Source organism: Phocoena sinus, chromosome 3 (genome assembly GCF_008692025.1).
Source record: "Phocoena sinus isolate mPhoSin1 chromosome 3, mPhoSin1.pri, whole genome shotgun sequence".
Taxonomy (NCBI): Eukaryota; Metazoa; Chordata; class Mammalia; order Artiodactyla; family Phocoenidae; genus Phocoena; species Phocoena sinus.
Window position 1 is genome coordinate 44,877,860 of NC_045765.1, and position 18,482 is coordinate 44,896,341.

An 18,482-nucleotide genomic window follows, 5' to 3' on the forward strand; every position below is an offset into this window, starting at 1 on the left:
AAATGAACACCTTACCTGAGCCCTAGCTGCCGTGGAGAACTGTGGGATGAGAGTAGATGTGAGCTGGTTTTATAAACTCCAAATGCCGAGTGAGGAAGCAGAGTGGGCCTAGGTGGAAACCAAAAAGCAAGGGCCCAAAGGTCTCCCTTCATTCCTTTTCTCTTCCTCTTCCTCTTCTCCCTTCCCGCCGGCGAGGGTGGCCCCATTGCGGAAGCATCACAGTAGGCTCAGCTGCTGCAGAAAGGCTTTTACTAGGCAGACGGGGGTGAGTCTAATGCCAGTGGGTCGGGGTGAGAGGAGAGGGCACATCCCTCAAAGGAGCGGGGGTGGCATCCCTGCCTGGGGGTCTCAGCCTGAATGCACTAAGGGCTGGCCCTTCAGACAGGCTCAAGGGAGGTCCGCCCACAAGGGCTTTGGGCCCCTCCTTCATGGAGATGCCACCCCTGACACGGGGAACGTGGCCCTTGCTCTCACATCTGCCTTGGCTACTCTCAGGGAACACTGTGGGGTGGGGTAGGGGGCTTGGCAGGGCCCTCAGGAAGGAGGGAGGCTGTGTGATGGAGAGGAGGGAGGTCGGGCAGTGTGACAGACCCAGAAACTTCTGGGCACTTCAGGGGTGGTGTTTGGAGGCAGTGGGAGGTACCAGCTCCAAGGGTTGAGGTCCAGGTTAGAGCAGAACAGTTGAATCTAGAGCTGGTTTTTTTCTTTGGGCTCAGAAGGAAGTGAATTGTCATTGGGACAGAGAATTGGAAAGAGGGGAGTTACTCTCTGGCACTCTCCACGGCACACAGCTGTCGCCACACACACGGTACACGTTCCTGGGTATTCATGCAGGTCAGCCCACGTGGCCGTACACTTAAGTGTGTGCACATACCTGGTCACACACAGCTGTAGGCATGCGTGCAAACACCCATGTGCACAGCAGTACAGACAGAATTGTATGCACACGTTCGTGTCAAGCTGAGGCCTTGCGTACTCATAAGGGGTCTAGCGTGGGAGTATGGTGTGGGTGGAGAAATGGATTCCTTCCTGAACAGAGTCCTCCCCAGCCCCTGCGTAGTGGACGTGGGGTGGGGTGGGCCTCAGTTACATCCCCTTGGCCTCCAGGGTGGCCCGGCGCCGCATGTAGGTCAGGATGTCCATCTTGACAGTGTTGACCGTGGTGCGGTGGTGCCAGCGCATGATGGGAGCACCATCTGGCCCCACCAGGAACTTCTCAAAGTTCCAGCGGATGTCATGGACCTTCATGGGATCCCAGAAGAGGCGGTCCGGTGAGCCCAGGAGCTCCGAGGTAGGAGGACAGGAGTTCTGGAGCAGAGATGAGAACAGAGTCAACCCTGCTTGGGACCCCTCCCCGCCTCTTATCCCGCCTCCTTCCCAGGGCTTCTTGGAGGAAGGAGAATAGCCTGGCACTGAGAAAAGAGCACCAGTTTGGGAGTTAGAAAACTGAATCCCAGAACCAGTTTTGGCTCTAGCAGATTGTGAGACCCTGATCTTGTCCCTTCTGGGGCCCATCTGTAAAATGGGCTGATGAGACCCTAGGGTTTGCAAAGCCCTCTCGTTGGAATAATAATCAGATGCCAAGAAATTCCCCAAGAGCGCAGGAGCAGAGGAGGGTTGCACAGGCCTTGTCTTTGTGTGGGCTGGAGACAGACGAGAGCGGCTGCAGCCTGGTCCAGAGCCAGCATCAGCGGGGCAGAGAGGCGCTGCTAGAGGTGGCTGTGTACTCACCTTCAGGAATGTGTAGAACTTCTGTTCTTTCTCCCCGTTCACATCCCCTTTCTCAAAGAGCTGGAAATTGGGGACGAAGCCCCCACCTGGTCGGACATACCTAAGAGCAATGTTTTTATGTGGGTCCCAGGGAAATGGGCACAGGGCTCAGAAATGAGAGGAAGGGACAGAACAGGGGAGGGGGTGTTGGGAGTCTGGATTTCATTCTACGGTGGGCAGTGGGAGCCAGTGAATATTGAATGAGCACAGGCATAATGTGGGTCTACAGTCTTTTTCCAGTTTGGTACCTTCTCAATAACCCCTGCCCTCCACCTGTACTCCCCTTCCCCCTCCCCGGTCATGTGCTCACAACCATCGTCCTTGTCTCTGGCCCTCTCCTGGCCCCTCTTCCACTCGTTCCACTAAACAGGGTTCCTGGAAGGGGAGAGTAGTTCTTGGAGGCTGATAAATATCCATCATGAGTAGGGGCCTCTGCAAGAGATGCCTGGAGGCTAGGCTGGGGCGCTCTCTCAGGACACTGAGTTAGCACTCACTTGAGAGTGGCTAGGATCTCCGAGTTCATTCCTGGTTCCTGTTTTCCGAATTGGTTGCAGGGGAAGCCCAGAATGACCAGACCAAATGGTGCAAGTTCTTCCTGTAGTGCATTCAGTTCTGGGCCAGGGAGAGAGAGAGAAGAGACTGGGCTAGCCTGATGAGGAGCCCTCCCGCCAGTGTACCACTCCGCCTGCTCACCCACTGTACAGCTGAAATCACTGAGGCCTGACAGGGGAAGGGACTTGCCCAAGATCATCCACTGAGTGTGGCAATGCTGGGATTCAAGTCCTATGCTATGGATTCCAATCTGGATAGGTTGGAGGTTTGGGGAAAAAGAGAGCAGTATGGTTCATCAAATGAGTAATCAGTCACCCACTGCCAAGGTCCAATGATTGCCAGGCAGAACATTCTAGGTCAGGTTGCCCATGCCTCCTTCTCACACCCCACCCCAGCCCCCCAAAGCATTTTCTTGTGGGTGCTGTCAGATGCCTTTCACGTGCCTGTTCCTTCAGGCTCTTGACTGACCCAGCTAAGGAGAAAGAAGTGAGGATACAAGGGATCATGAAACCTGGGTGCAACACCTGGTTCTGTCACTAACACCCGTACTCTGGGGCCTCAGGCCAGTTGCCTGCTTTCCAGGGGCCAAGAGAAGCACTAAGGCAGATGGGGCTGAGGACAGGTGAGGAATTCTCAGCAAGACAAAGCTATTATTTCTTACTCCAATGAAAGGACACTCCAGGCACAAACCCAATCTCCTCCCTCCTCCTGCTTTTAGAGCAATTGAGGTGCCCAGGGATGAAGGATAACTGAGAATCTTCCAGAACACGTCTGAAGGTGATCAGACCTCAGGCTTATATAATCATTTTCAAAGAACCATGGAACACAGTAGGATTAAGATATGGAGTTTGGAATCTCATGATCACCGTCGCCCCGTCCCCCTTGCACGGGGAAAGCTCCTCTGATTGGAATGTGCCCAACTGGCAGAAACAGACCCAAATAAAGCAGGGGAAGAGGGATGGGCTCTTACCAAGGTACTGGCTCGTCAGGCCTCAGTAGCTGGCCACGTTGACAAAGAGGATGTATTTGCCAGTGTACTGCTTGAAGGGGATGTACTCCTCCCCGTCGATGGTGAGGGCTCCATACTCATAGATGCTGCTGCCCACCCCAGCATGGCAGTCCATCTGGAAGAGAAGACCAGTGCCGGGGAGCGGTTAGAGCTGGAAGGGAACTTGGACTCCACCCTTTGCAAGATAACAGGGAGGAGGTGGAACTGATCTGCCCAAGTGGTCTTGACTTGCCCAAGACCACTCCAAGCATTAGAACCAGACTAGAAGTGAGGTCTCCTAATTCCTTGTACAAGACAATAATTTTGAAAGCACTTAATGAGCTGGTGGGTGCTATGGAGACTTGGAGGAATACTTTGGTCATTACTTCTGCATCACATGTCAATTTATAAACAGTCACTGGGTAGGCTCTGAGGGAGATTCCCCCCAATGCTGGTGTTATGTTATTGGATGGGCTGGTGGAGACGGGGAGGCTATTGCAATAATGCAGGCAAGTGGTGATGAGAGCCTGAACTAGACCATAGTGAAGGAAGAACTGAACAGAAATGAGGAGGCAGCAGTATGGACAGTGGTGATTCAGAGGTTCCCGATCTGGGGGACTGGAAAACTGAGGCTGTTAGAAAATAGGGAAGTAGGATAGTAGCCAGGAATGGGGCAAGGCCTGCCATGAGGATTAAATGGGATGGTCATGGTAGTGCCCCACTGCCTGGCATAGATTCAGTGTTCCCTGGGGGCGAGCAGCTGTGACGATGTCCATTACACCTTCCTCTGCCCAAGCTGTTCCACAGTCAGCCTCCAGAACTAGTAGAGAGAACATTAAATGGGCTGCAAGTTGGGGAGCCTGGATTCCATGACCAACTCCGCCACTAACTCCCCGTGTGGTCTTGGACTAGCCCTTTCTCTTCTGTGGGCCTCAGTTTCCTCATTTGTAAAATGAGAACCTTGAACTTGATCAGCTGTTCTCAACCACCATGGCTTGACAGCGTCACTCTCAGGGAAAGAGGAGGGAATAGATTACTGCCGGCAAGCGGGATGCTCCATTTACCCCACTCTGCCCCATCTCATCTCTGCCAATTTTTGGTACAGACTACAAAAATCTGGGTCTACACTTGAAAGAGTGTCATGGCATCACTACCATAATTAGCAGCTGGGCAGGTAGTCCTGGCCTGGACATCTGAGAAGAGCTGAGAAGACCATAAACAAATCGAATGCAAACTAGCATTATAGACCAGAGAGACGGAGCCAGGTGGTTGGAGTTAGAGAAGCAAATTCACGCCCTCTCTTCCCACCAATCCTGGAAGACTTGCCGTTGCAGCCAGTTACACCTCTGCCCAACTGCGTGAAGAGAGCCATCTGGGCTGCCAGGGCGTGGCCCCGGCAGGGTGTAAAAAAGCAGGCTCTGTCTTGAAGACTCCGTAGTCTGCTGAACCAGGGGAGCGGAACTCCCTTCACGTGGCCATTCCCTGACAGCTGCAAGCTCTTTTCTCGGCTCCGGTACAAATTCCGTGCTACACGTGAGTCTAATATTCCATGCCCCGTGACTTCTAGTGGCTGCTGGAGGCCGGCCTGAGACCTAAGCTTGACGTTCCTTCAGCCCCTGGGCTTCGTGGGCCCCAGCTGGGGTCAGCTCCACCTCAAAATACAAACAGCCAGGGCACAACAAACACGCCCTAGCTGGCCACAGAGGTCTAGCAGCCGGATGGAAAGGCCCTCCCGCCTGCCTCTCTACTCCACCCCGGTCTGAAAACAAACTGTGAAATGGGGAGAAAGACAGCCAAGAGGTTGTCTAAATAATGGAAGTTTGTAAACAGCGGGAGGATCAGCTTCTGAAACCAGTTTCAGGGTGGGAATCTCCTCTCATTAGATTTGAGTCTTTGCTGGCTGTGTGGCCCTGGGCAAGTCACATTCAGTCTGAGCCTCCATCTGCTGATGGGAGAGGATAATACCACCTGCCTCCCAAAATGGCTGCGAGAATTTACTAGCAGGTCAAAACTGGCTTGCAAGCCTCTTAGAGAGAAATCTGTACCCGCCCCCTGCCCCACCCACCCATCAAGGGATAGGGTAAAGGGTGCTGACGTTCCTACCTTATTGTGAAGAGGGCTTTGATGTCCCCCAGCCAGTATGACCAAGATGATGCACTGGGCAGGGTGTTTACAGGAGAAGGGATGTGTGACAAAGCCTCCATCCTTTCTACTGGGCCAGTGAAGCCAGTGCTGTGAGTTCCGACCGAGAGGGGTCAGAGAGCGCCTATGGTGGGGGAAGCCATGGCCTGCATTCACCACTGAGCACACGTCCAGTCCTTACGGAAGCCCCCTCCCCTTTTCTGGGCCCATGGAGTCCCAGAACCCTGCACCTTAACCCGGATGTCAGAGGAGCTGTGAGTGGAGGGGGGGAGAGGGAGTGAGGGTGCCTCTATCCTCCCACAATTGCACAAGACAGGAGAGTTTCGATGGCTTGAGAGTTGGAGGCGGGGGACCCTGCCAGGACCCCAGCTGGCTTGGGTTGCTGGTCCTGTGTCTTTCTCCTCACCCATCTGCCCACTCCCATCAGTGTGAAAGTGTGAGAGGAGAGCTGGACTGGGGGCAGGAGACCTGCGTTCTGGGCCTGGCTGGGCCTCTGATTCTGTGTGAGGACTCCTGTCCCTTCTCTGGGGCTCTGGCTCCACAGCTGTGAGGTGGGGTCAGATTCAGTGCTGTCTTGAGGGCTCTTCAGCCCTGACTGTCAGCCGGTGGTTCCATGATTCTCTCTGCCTGGTTTAGTCACCTAGAAACCAGCGGTTACTAGGATCCCACGCACGTCAGCGGTTGTTATTCTCTCTAGTCTCTGCAAAGTCCTTTTGTAGAGGAAGGACAGGGAGGCTGGGCAGTCTTAAACCGGACTGGAGAGGGGACACGGCAAGGAAAGGAGGATTCCCTTTGTTACCCAGCCCCTCCCTTTGAATTGGGAGGAGGCAAACATCCCTTTGGGGCTCTCACCCTTTGTCCATCCCATTCTCCACCTGCCCCTTGCCCCATTGCTTGGCCCTGGAGTTGGGGTAGGATAAGTGGTTGAGTCCTAGAACCCAGGGCTATGACATTTCAGCTCTCTCAGGACCTGGAGGAGAAATAGGCGTGCCCAGACTGTCATTAGCTAGCAAGTCCTAGCTGGTTGTATCTGATATGATCACACCTCACCCTAAGACTTTTCTAGACCATACCCATCCTGTTTTCTCTGTTTCATCTACTCCCCAGAGTTCTACAGAGAACACATGGCTATGATGAGTTATTCATGGGATCCAAGAATTATGGAGTCATAAGATCTTAGAATTAAGATCTGGAAGATTTGAGAAACACAGAAGTGCAAAGCTTCTTCTTCAGCTTATACAAGCGTTGTGTGTGTGTGTGTGTGTGTGTGTGTGTACTGGGATGCTGGAGACATAAATCTCTCTCTTTGGGTCTATGCCTGGCTTCTGCCTCCCCACCCTGGGGAAGACGAGAGATCTACAGCACCCACTTTGGCATATACTGTCCAAAGAGATAAGCATGTGTGGTCACCCCTGCTCCCGGCCTCAGCATCTCCACTCTAGCTAAGGGCCACACACTCTGCTGGGGATAGACTGAGGCTCAGGAGAATTCTGCCTCTCCTGTCGAGCTGGCAGTCCCCAGCTTTCTCCAACTACTAGGTTTGCTCAGGCCAAGATGGGCAGTGGGTGGTGAGTAGTGAGGCTGCCCCCAAACAGGAGACACTTCAGAGAACAGCGTGTGGATTTTGCAGCTTCTCCAAGCATCCCCTCTGAAATCATCAGCCTCACTGTGCCCTGTCCTCCCACCTGCTACAGGTGGAGAAACTGAGGTCCACAAAGGAAAAGCGAATCTAGTCAGCATCCTGGGCGTTCTGTGCTGCCAGCTCAGAGCTCCTTCTGTCACAGACCTCTGCGTCTTCTACCAGTATCCCAGAATTCTACCTGCGTTTATGCTTGGGCTAGACGGGGACCACACAGCCGCGTGTTCCTTCCCTTTCACCTTGCCAGCCATTCTCCCTGGGAACCTCTGCAGCCAACCCAGACCCTGAGTCTCCAGGCCATTTTCTGTGCCCCCCACCCCCTTCAGGCCCCACTGGAGGGGAACATCTCGGAAACAGACGGTGGCTTGGAGGTAGCAAGGCGACCCGCAGGTAGCCGTGGGGATGAAAGTGTGGACCGGGAGAGAAGACCCTTCCTCCCTCATTCATTCTGCCCACCCGGGGCACCCAGGTCTCCAACAGATGGAACCGCGAAGAGTCTGACGACGGTCTGGGTATGCTGAAGAGGGAGGCAACGGGAGCTAGGGCGTCTCTCGCACCTAGGTGTCACCCTACTGGTGGGGAGCCCGGGAAGAAGGGTGCCTCACCACCGAGAGACGGACACCTGCGGACCACGTTCGATCCCCCGGCCACCCATCCCTGAGGCTCACTCACCTTCGACTTCTCCTGTCCTCGGCTCGGCGGAACGAAGCCGGCCAGGAGCAGGGAGAGAAGGCAGGATGCCCGGAAGAGCCGGGCCATGGTGGGCGGGGGCCGCGTCTCGGACTCGCCGGAGACGCTGTCTGATCCCGGGCCACAGTCCGTCTGAGGTGTCGTCCGCTCTCATCCACCTTTCAAGCCCTCAGCGATGACCAATCTGCGGCCGGGCCGGAGTCCTTGTAGCCAATCGCAGGGCGTCTGGCATTTCAGGGGCGGACACAACTTACCCTCCGCTTCTCCCCCTCCCCAGGCCCTGGGCGACAGTGACATAAGCAAGTCTGGACAGAGAGATGGGAGCCAGTTCCTTGTGAACCCGTGAGGCGGGACCCTATTCTTCTTTAGACTCTAAAGTGCTGGAAGAGGCAGGCACAGTGTCCTCAGCACAGCCGGGGAAAGGGCTTTGAAAAGCACCGAAGAGTTGATGGCACCCGCAAGGTGTTTCCTGTTCCCTCCTGCCCCCATTCTGGTTGAAGGGATATTAAGGACCTAAAATGTCAGCAAGATCTGAAGTGAGACTTCCAGGAACATTTATTTACTCTATGTAGGTTTAGTGCTTAAAAAGCAAAGGGTGAATGCCCTAGGATTTTGAATGCAGCCCTCTCCTGGGAAGAACATTGGGATCCCTCAGCTGGTTCGAGAGCAGAAAATACATTTGCTCCCTGTGTAGCCTTGAACATGTTGCTTTCCCTCTCTGGGCCTCAGTTTCCCCAACTGTGTAATGATGGGATTGGCTGATGCTCTCTAAGTCCCTCCTGGTTCTGGCTAGATGACTTGTTTCTAAAAATAAGTGACAGACCTAGACCAGGAGTCGCTTGAGAGTAGGGACCATAATCACCCGCTGACACAGGGCCTAGAACACAACATGTGCTTAATATTTGCAGCATTAATCAATCCATGACTTCGTTTCTCTGCTTCAAGATGCTGATGACCAGTTCAGGGAGCTCTAGGTCTGTGCTGTCTAGGTATGATTCTCTCCACCGATAGGGGACTGCGTTGGGATCAGTGCTTCCCAAGTCAGACTACCAGCCACCTGAGAAGATTTTCATACAGATTCCCAGGTCCCTCTTCAGAATCAGTGCATTAGAATCTCTAGCGGCAGAGGCTGAGGCTCTACCTTCAGACGTGTTCCAAAGGTGATTCTGAGGCAGGTGATTCCCTGTCTTCTGATGGAGAAGTGCCTTGAGATACCATGCCTCTACTATGATTTAAGATAGTATTGTCCCCGTGGGAATTTGGAAGGTCTGTCTCAATCCCACATTCTCTGGGAAGCCTTCCTTACCTCAAACCACAGCCTGTTGAAGTGAAGGGAGTGTTGAAGGCCAGGAATTCTTTGAATGAGTTAAAGCACAGAAGCATTTGAACAGGGGCTGACACAGAGTATGCAGTCAATAAATGCTATTTATTCCACCACCTCATTTTGCTGAAGCCTAGAGACGGGGAACAATTTACCCAAGTTCCCAAAGCAAACTGATGGCAGACAGGGGACCAGAATCCAGGTCTAGACTCCATTCTCAGGCCCTCTTGACTTTGTTCTGGTGTCTCCTGAAGGTCATATTTAACCAAAGATACAAACATCTGTATACATATCAGTTTGTCAGAAATCCATTCTTCATTAGCATCAGCAGGCATCTAGGATCCCTTAAAATATGTGCCTAGGGGCTTCTCTGGTGGCGCAGTGGTTGAGAGTACGCCTGCCGATGCAGGGGACACGGGTTCGTGCCCCGGTCCGGGAAGATCCCACATGCCGCAGAGCGGCTGGGCCCGTGAGCCATGGCTGCTGAGCCTGCGCGTCCGGAGCCTGTGCTCCGCAACGGGAGAGGCCACAACAGTGAGAGGCCCGCGTACCGCAAAAACAACAACAAAAAAATTGTGCCTAGCATCATGTCAACACGATGAAAGATGTCAAAAAGGTTTCTGAAAGTTACAATCCCTGCCTTCGAAGTGTGTCCAACAGAGCCAGGACAAGGGTAAGGCAAGTGCAGAGCTGGCACCCGCGAGCAAGTGCCTCTTTAAATGGTGCACCCCGAGTGCCTGACTTGCCTCACCCTAGTCCTAGCCCTGCTGTTTGGTTTCTCTGGGGGAGACAAGAAGGAGTCAGAGCCCGAGGCTTGCAGTGGGGCCACAGACAAGTTACCTCCTTTCTCTGGGCCTCAGTTGGTTAATCTGTTAGACAAGAGTCTTTGACAATCTCTCCATGGTGGTCTCTGTGGCTCTACGGTTCCAAGGGTCTAAGGAAGACCTGTGCTGCACCAGTCTCGGGAGTACTGATCTCATGGACAGTGGGCTGGGAGGTTGAGGGAGCGTGGCCTGCCGTTGGGTTGGGCCTTCATGCTGCAGACTACTTTCAAAGGAGGTCTGAGCCTCAGTACAAAGATCATGAAGACAAGGTTGAAAACAACACTTGCCAGTCTTTTCACCATAAGCCTTTCTAGCACATTTGGTTGATTTGTTCCCAGGAACCCTATGTTTTGAAAGATGTTATTCTCCACCAGGATGTTTCCCCTTGCCCTCAGGTTAAAGTCCAAATTCCTTAGCGCTTCAGACAGTATCCTCCAAATCCAGCCACTTCCTCATCTTTTGCCACACTCCTCTTATTCTCTCTACCCAGCTGTACTGGACTGTTCTCCAGTTCTTCCAACATGCGGTTCTCTCTCACCTCCAGGTCTTGTCCCTGTTGTTGAGTTCTGTCTGGAACTCTCCATGTTCTCTCTCTTTTACTGCTTCTCTCCCACCATTTTCAGGTTTCAGCATCACATCAACACCGTGGAAAGAGTTTTATTCGGGTCCCCTTGCTTTATTCTATTATAGTTCCTAGAGTGTTTGACATTTTCTACATCAAGCCTTTGTTGTACTTTACCATCATTTCTTCTTTTTCTGTTTTCTACAACAAATCATAAGGTCCACAAAGGCGTCATTCTCACCACTTTGCAGAGGGCTTAATACACAGTAGATGCTCAGTAACTATCTATTAAATAAACAAATGCCAAATAAAACACTATTTGGCAAATGGAATAAACAGATCTTGAGGTCAGCATGTGCTATCAAGTTTGAGCCCGCGAAGCTGGTCTGATTACAGCTGCTAGTAAGATTTGAGATGTGTGAGTTTGTCAGAGGAGAGCAGATGATTTCATCTGGGTCTCAGGAAAGGAAGGGTGGAGACAGATACTCTAGAGGAATCGTAAGCCAGTTTTGTTCCCAGCCTGAGAACATGCCCTACTGCATCCCAGATAAGTGGGCACCCAGTACCCCTTCACTCTCTCTTTTTTAGACGTATTTGGGGAGCTCCCTATCTGCCTGCTTGGTGGGTGGATGGGGACTGCAGATGATTAAAAGGAGGTTTTTAAAAAAGTGCTGATGCTCTGCGTCTTTGAGGAAGATAGAACATGAGTTAATAAATAAGAAGGTCGTAAAAAGTGAAAACAATGGAAGCCAGCCCTATGGGTGCTGAGTAAACACTGGACTCAGTGACGGAGTCAGCCAGCCCAACTGATGGGTCCAGATGGCGGTGGCAGAAGGGAGGCCCAGCCCCACCACGTCAGTGCCAACTCAAATGGTGGCACTGGCACTGTTTTGCAATCAAGACAGGATTGCAGAACCTAGGTGGGACCCTGAAGCTGCTGGTTTCCTAAATAATTGGCAGGTGCTGTCTTAGAGCTAGCCAGGGGACAGGAAGAGAGGTGGCTAGAGCCTCTGCTTTTCAAAACAGTGCCTTCCAAACTCTGGGCTTCAGTTTCCTCATCTGTGGAATAAAGAGTTGGACAAGTTGACCTCAAAGGCCAACCTTTTGGATAATAAGAGGAGCAGCCAGCATTCACCCAACATCCTGTATGTACCAGGTACTGCCTTAGATTTATTGACTTGTGGGAAAATCCCTGTAACTTCATGAGGCAGCTAACGTTATTATCCCCATTTTAGAGATGAAGAAACTAACACATAGGTTAAATCACTTCGCTTAAGGTCATGCAGCTGGTAGGTGGCAAAACCAGGATTCTGACCCAGATGTCCTGTTTCCAGAGTCCTTGTCATTATCTGTAAGCCTGTGCTGTTCAACATGGCAGCCAATAGCTGGATGTAGCTTGTGAGCACTTGGAATGTGGCTAGTCCAAACTGAGATGTGCGGTGAATGTAAAATACACACTGGTTTTTGAAGACTTAGTAAGAAAAAAAGAATGTAAAAATATCTCGATAAATTTTTATATCATTACGTGTTGAAACATTAATATTTTTATATATTGGATTAAAGAAACTATATTCTTGAAATTAATTTCACCTCTTTCTTTTTACTTTGGAAAATGTGACCAATAGAAAAATTTAAATTACATACACAACTGACATTATGTTTCTATTGGATCGTGCTGGGTTTAAGCTGTATATTCATAAAACATTGCTATAGGATTATAGTTGTCTCTGTGAAATCTAGGCTTATCCCCTGTCTGAGGTCCCCAAGACCACCTCCTGGTTCAATGATTTTTCCATCAGCACTCACAGAACTCAACATATAATCATACTCACACTATGATTTATTACAGTAATAGGTTACAGAACAAATCAACCAAGGGAAAAGGTACATGAGACAAAGACTGTGTGAAATCAGGCACAAGCTTCTAAGAGGCCTCTCCCAGTTCAGTCACACAGGCTGTACTTAATTCCTCTAGCAACAAAGTGTGACAACACATGTAAAGTGTCCACCAGGGAGGCCCATTAGACTCAGTGCTCAGTTTTTATTGGGGGCTGGCCATGTAGGCATCCTCTGCCTAGCATGTACCAAGATGCCAGACTCCCAGAAGGAGAGCAGGAATTCAGCACAAGCCACATTGTTTGTCCAAATAGTTTAGGCATAGTGAGCCACTCTTATCAGTTCTGGGAACGGTGGAAATCCTCCTGAAATCAAAGTCGCTGAACATCAACCCAGGGCCAATTGTGCAAGCAGATCTTTCTAAGCATAGCAATTTCAGGCTTGCATGTTAACTCTTTTCCTCAGACCTTGCAATTAAACTTCAGTAGGACCTGGCCTGGCAAATACTAGGTTTATTGAATTTACCTGAAATGGAGTTAATGACTCTCACTTCCTCTAATGCCCACTTCATTGGAGGGAGAATTATACAAAACGGGAAGAGTCCCTAGAAACTATCTCATTCAACCCTCTGATTGGAGAAGCTGAGGTCCCAAGAGGCTGAGTGATTTGTCCAGGGACCCACAGCAAAGACAGGCATCTGCAAGAGTCACACCTATGCTGGATACAATTCCAAGCTTTCAGACAAAATGTCCCTTCCCCTCTCTTGGAACCTAAAATGTGTACCCTTTTCCCCACTTCTTAGTAGCAGGGAGCCCTACCTATGTCTCTGCTGGCCTCATTTTTCCTGCCCTCCATCCTCTCTATGTTGTTGTTTGGCTGGGAGACTACCGTGCTGGAGTAACAATAATGACCTTCATAAACAGTCACTAAACAGTGGACAACCCATATTCTACTTCCTCTGGTTAACTGACAATGCACAAAACCAATGAGGACTAGTGGGAACTAATAAAGTCTAGAGTAGGACAAGCAGATGGAGTGGGTAGCCTATCACCCCTCCTCCCTCACTTCTCCCAGCATGACCGCAGATAACAAATGGCCAGGTCTGGTCCACATCATTGTCACCCCTTCCCCAACTCAGAGGTTCATGTCAGGGGTATACTTGAGAAAGTTTTGGACTGAGAGTCTGGAGTCCTGATCCTATCTCCGTAGGTGCCATAGGCTAGTCCCATCTCTCTGAGCCCTGACGTCCCCAACTCTGAAACAAGTTAGAATTCTAAGGTTTTGTCCATCCTAGTCAGTCTCTGACTGTGCAGTGTCTCATGAACTGACCCCAGGAAGGAGTCCCTGAGGACAAACGGAGTGGTGGCCTGGAGAATCTGCCTAGTCGGGTTGGGTTACAGGGCGAGGGTGGACTGTGGGTAAATCATGTTGTCTCCTCCTTTGTGGCTACCATCACTGTCACCCTCAAGCAGTTATTTTGAGCTTTAGATGAGCCAGGACACTTAGTTCAGAGTCTGCCTGTTAGCACCCCCATCCATGTTCCCTGTATGATGAAGAGGTTGGGCCTGATGTCTCTGGGGCCCTAAACTTGTTCAGACACACTCTACTGCCACCAGGCTGGGTAACTTCTGCTAAAGTAGATTCACCTTTCTGGGGCTTGACCTTCCCCAGCTGTTAAGTGGGGTCACTAATTTCTGCCCTGACTGCTCTTAAGCCTTTTAGGAGGCTCTGGTGGAGTATTAGAGCTGCAAGATGCTAGAATATGAACTCCATAAAGGACTGAGAAATTATAATTTTTTTCTTCCAATTAATTCTTTGTCTCCAAAGCCATGCCTTGTCCATGTCTTTTCCTCATATTAATGAGCTCTTAAAACTTACTAAACTGAGTGTTAATTAATTTAACAAGTGTTTCTTCCTTTTTTTTTTTTTTTTTTTTTTTTTTTGCGGTACGCGGGCCTCTCGGGCCTCTCGCTGTTGTGGCCTCTCCCGTTGCGGAGCACAGGCTCCGGACGCGCAGGCTCAGCGGCCATGGCTCACGGGCCTAGCCGCTCCGCGGCATGTGGGATCCTCCCGGACCGGGGCACGAACCCGTGTCCCCTGCATCGGCAGGCGGACTCTCAACCACTGCGCCACCAGGGAAGCCCAACAGGTGTTTCTTAAGCATCTACTACGTACTATGCACTGTGCCAACTGTTGAGGATTCTATGATTCAGGGAGAACAGGATGTGATTCCTGCCCTCCAGGAGCTCACAATCTGGTGCAGGGACAACAGCAAACTGGCTACACAGGGTGACAGATGCTCTTGAAGGAGAAAGCGCAGCACAAAGAGAGGCACCTCACCTGGATTCGTGGGAGCAGGGCTGGCTTCCAGGTGGAAGTAACTAGTGACTGAGAAGGAGCAAGAGTTAGCTGGGTGAGAGACATGAAAGAAGTAGCGAAAAAGAGATCGTGTTTGGGGCTAAAAGAACCAATAGATCAAGGGTCAAGTGGGCCTCTTCCAAATTTGATACGCAGGTTTTTCATGGCTGAAGCAGAGAATTCAAGGTGAAAAGTGACAAGAGGTAAGGCTGGAGAGGTAAATAAGGGCAGGTGGAGATGGGCTTTTGCAGCTTTGGACTTTGGACAATTTTAAGTGCTCTCATTCATTTATTTGTCTACCTACTTATGGTCTATCCCATTCTCCTTCCACCTAGAATGTAAACAGCATGATGTCAGAGACTATGTCTTATTCTCTGCTGTAACTTCAGCCCTAGAAAAGAACCAAGCACACATAGAGCGTATTTAGTTAATAGTTGTTTAAGAGTGAATGAATGAATGAGTGAATGCAAAAAAAGAAAGGGGAGACATAGGTTTGGGAGTGTCCCATGTACTTTGCCTTTATTGAGTGAGAAGCCTCCCCCTCCCCACCCTCCATAGGGGAGGGTTGCAGCTCAGAAAGTTTTGTCTCTTCAGGAAGTGAAGTGCAGGTGAGGGTGAGAAATGGACTAGGGAGAAGGATCATGCCTCACCCTGGAGTTGAAAGCCTAACTGAGGTCTGGACATCAAATTCCTTTTCCTTAAGGCTCTGTGGTCCATGGGAAATAACCTGGCCCTCACACTGAACTCCAAAACATTTTAGGGCATCTGGGTCAGAATCCGGCCTTCTCCTACTTCTCAGGCTTTGATCTCTCAACCTCATTAGACTATCAGCCCAGAAGGGTCCTTGGAGATGATCTAGTTCCTTCGACTCCAAGTGTATGGTCCTTAGACTCCACTGACAGACATTCCCACTGCTGCCTACCCTGCTCCTGGTGCTTCTTATACAACGTTAAGTTGACGAATTCAGCTTTAGACTTTATGTTTTTGAGAGGTAGAAGTTCTTTCTCTGGTTACCCCTTGTCTTGCTTCTCCTCCCACTTTCCATCTATTCATGGTCCTCCCAAGTCAAGGCTCTGGATGAAGTCTGGGCAAGTCAGGTCCTGAAGGTTCACCCCAGGCTCTAAGCCTTACTTCTCTGCCTCTTCCAAAACCAGCTACTGGCTTCTCCCCCAACTCTAGACAGCAGGACCATACCTGTCGTGTTCAAATATGTCAAGCCTGGCATGCAGCAAAAAGTTCCTGGAGAAGGGCTCTTCCTCTCCCAAATGCCCAAGAAATGTGGGAAACTTGTGACTGAGTTTGAAGTGATTTTCCCCTCAAAATTGCCCAGGCATCAAGAACCATGCTTGAGCAGGGTCTTCCTCTGTAGCCACCCGTGTTCCCTAAGGACTGACCAGGGAACTTTCCAGAACACAAGGATCTCTGGAACCATCCACGAGTTTTGGACCTGTGAGAGAGTAGGAGAGCCCAGGGAGGGCTTTCCTACTGCTGAATGTTTTCCAGAGAATATATTATAATCTTTCAAAGTTGAAAAAAGTATTAGTGGGGACAGATGACATTAAGGCAGGGCCTCCAAAAGAAAGGACATATCTCTCTCACACAGGGTCTGGTCTCTCTCTGTGGCTTGTGGGTCAGGGTGGCCAGGGTTGGAAAGATGACTGGGAGTCCAGGCTCATCCATTGGTGTTATCTGCTTGGCCAGCTCAGTCAGACAAATGAAAGATTCTTCTGTTTGGGGCTGTGGGTTTAAGCCCCAGGCACTGGGAAGCATAAAAGAGTCTTGCTGGCTTTGGCATCAGAGAAACCTGTATGCAAGCCCCAGATCTGCCCCTTTCTAGTTATTTCACTTTGGATAAGGCATCTTTCCTCATTTGTAAAATGGAGATTTTATGTGGACTGAGAGAATGCCTGTGAACACATTTGGTGCAGGGTGTGCAATATGTTCCCCTGGTTATTATTATTAAAGATGCCAGTGGTGATCCCAAGTATCCTAGCCATGCAGGGGATGCCTGAAACAAGCATCCTTGAGGGCATGGAGGCTGGGGCTCTGACCCTCAGACTCTGACCATCCCATTGTCCCCTCAAATCTCCATCTGCAATTCTACAACTCAGCACTGCTCTGTGATCTCAGACCAGTCCTTATAGTGTCTCTGGTCGTCTCTGCCCTTTCTGCCCCATGAGAAGTTGGACCAGATGACCTCTAAGGGCTCTATCTGGCTTTGAAAGTCTTTGACTAGTTTCCTAGGGTCTCTCTGGGACAGTCAAGTACTTTGTGTACCTAGAATGTAAGCAGCATGATGTCAGAGACTATGTCTTATTCTCTGCTGCAACTCCAGCCCTAGAAAAGTACCAGGCACACACAGAGGGTTTTTAATTAATAGTTATTTAAGAATGAATGAGTGGGGACTTCCCTGGTGGCGCAATGGTTGAGAGTCCGCCTGACGATGCAGGGGACGCGGGTTCGTGCCCCGGTCCGGGAAGATCCCACATGCCGCGGAGCAGCTGGTCCCGTGAGCCATGGCCGCTGAGCCTGCGCGTCCGGAGCCTGTGCTCCGCAATGGGAGAGGCCACAACAGTGAGAGGCCCACGTACCGCAACAAAAAAAAGAAAAGAAAAGAAAAGAAAAAGAATGAATGAATGAATGAATGAGAAATAGAAAGGGGAGACATAGATTTGGGAGTGTCCCTTAATCCTTGTACTTTGCCTTTATTTAGGCAGGATCTTGTGTACAAGAGTCTGATCTGTTCTCATCCAGAGGTCAACAAAGGGGAGGAATGTGAGGTTTCAGGACTTTGTAACACTCTGAGAGGATGTCCTGCTCCTCCCACGTGCACACCACCCGTTCTTTGCTTTTTTTTTTTTACATACTAAAGCTTTTTTGTTTTTAATAATTGAAATATGTTTGACATAATGTTATACACACCCTGTTCTACCTCCCCATTTACACAGAATAGCTAAGATTAACTGCGTGCCTTCTATGGGCTAGGCTCTGTTCTAAGTGATCTAAACAGACTAATTTATTTAATCCTCATAACAACCCTATAAAATACATATAAATTCCATTTTTAAATTGAGGAAACTGGGGCATAGAGAGGTTAGTAACCCAAGCTAGTAAGTGGTGGAGACAAGGTTCCAGCTCAGACAATCTGGCTCCAGGGCCTGATACTCTCCACTTTTATTGCACGCTGTGCTGAGTCCAGAGACTGAAGGGGACTTGCCCAAAGTCCCCTTCGGTAACGCCCAGAAGTTACCCCACGGTAACTTACGCAATGATCTCTGACCATTAAGCCACTGGAATAGTCATATTGACGGCAACAATAAGCCAAAGAGTAAAGCATCTTCGACGCTCCCTTTCTACATCCTCCCTCCACCCCCAAATCCTGTGGGCTATTTACCAAAAGCAGAGAGGCTAGGGTGTGGCCTTGTGGTAAGTGCCAAGGCTGGCTGGCTGGCCCTACAGTGGGCCGCCCTCCTCAGGGCAAGCCTGACTGCCTCTCCCATCCGTCCAGGCAGCAGAAGCACAGTCAGAGGAGCCGAAAGTGCGGGGGGGCGGGGTGGGGAGGTAGGGGGGGTAGTTGGGGCAGGACTGGGGCAGGAAATTAGAAAGTGGAAAGGGCAGGGACCAGAGTTAGGGAGAAGGGATGGGGTGGAGAGGGAAAAAGGGAAAGACAAATGTGTGCTGTTTTTTTTTTTTAACATCTTTATTGGAGTATAATTGCTTTACAATGGTGTGTTAGTTGCTGCTTTATAACAAAGTGAATCAGCTTTACATATATATATGCTCCCATATCTCCTCCCTCT

The 18,482-nt window shown here is 50.4% G+C and overlaps 2 protein-coding genes across 3 annotated transcripts in view; one reads left to right on the plus strand and one right to left on the minus strand.

The window, feature by feature from the left end:
• Positions 1 to 18,482, plus strand: part of TNIP1 (TNFAIP3 interacting protein 1) — a 95,446-nt gene that overhangs the window by 51,979 nt on the left and 24,985 nt on the right. The window lies entirely within an intron of this gene.
• Positions 233 to 7,929, minus strand: GPX3 (glutathione peroxidase 3). Its single transcript, XM_032626042.1, has 5 exons — positions 7,764 to 7,929; positions 3,293 to 3,446; positions 2,265 to 2,382; positions 1,732 to 1,831; positions 233 to 1,308 (listed from the first exon to the last, which is right to left on the minus strand). Exons 1-5 carry the CDS (start codon positions 7,848 to 7,850, stop codon positions 1,087 to 1,089), a joined length of 681 nt encoding a protein of 226 aa, XP_032481933.1. The 5' UTR covers positions 7,851 to 7,929; the 3' UTR covers positions 233 to 1,086.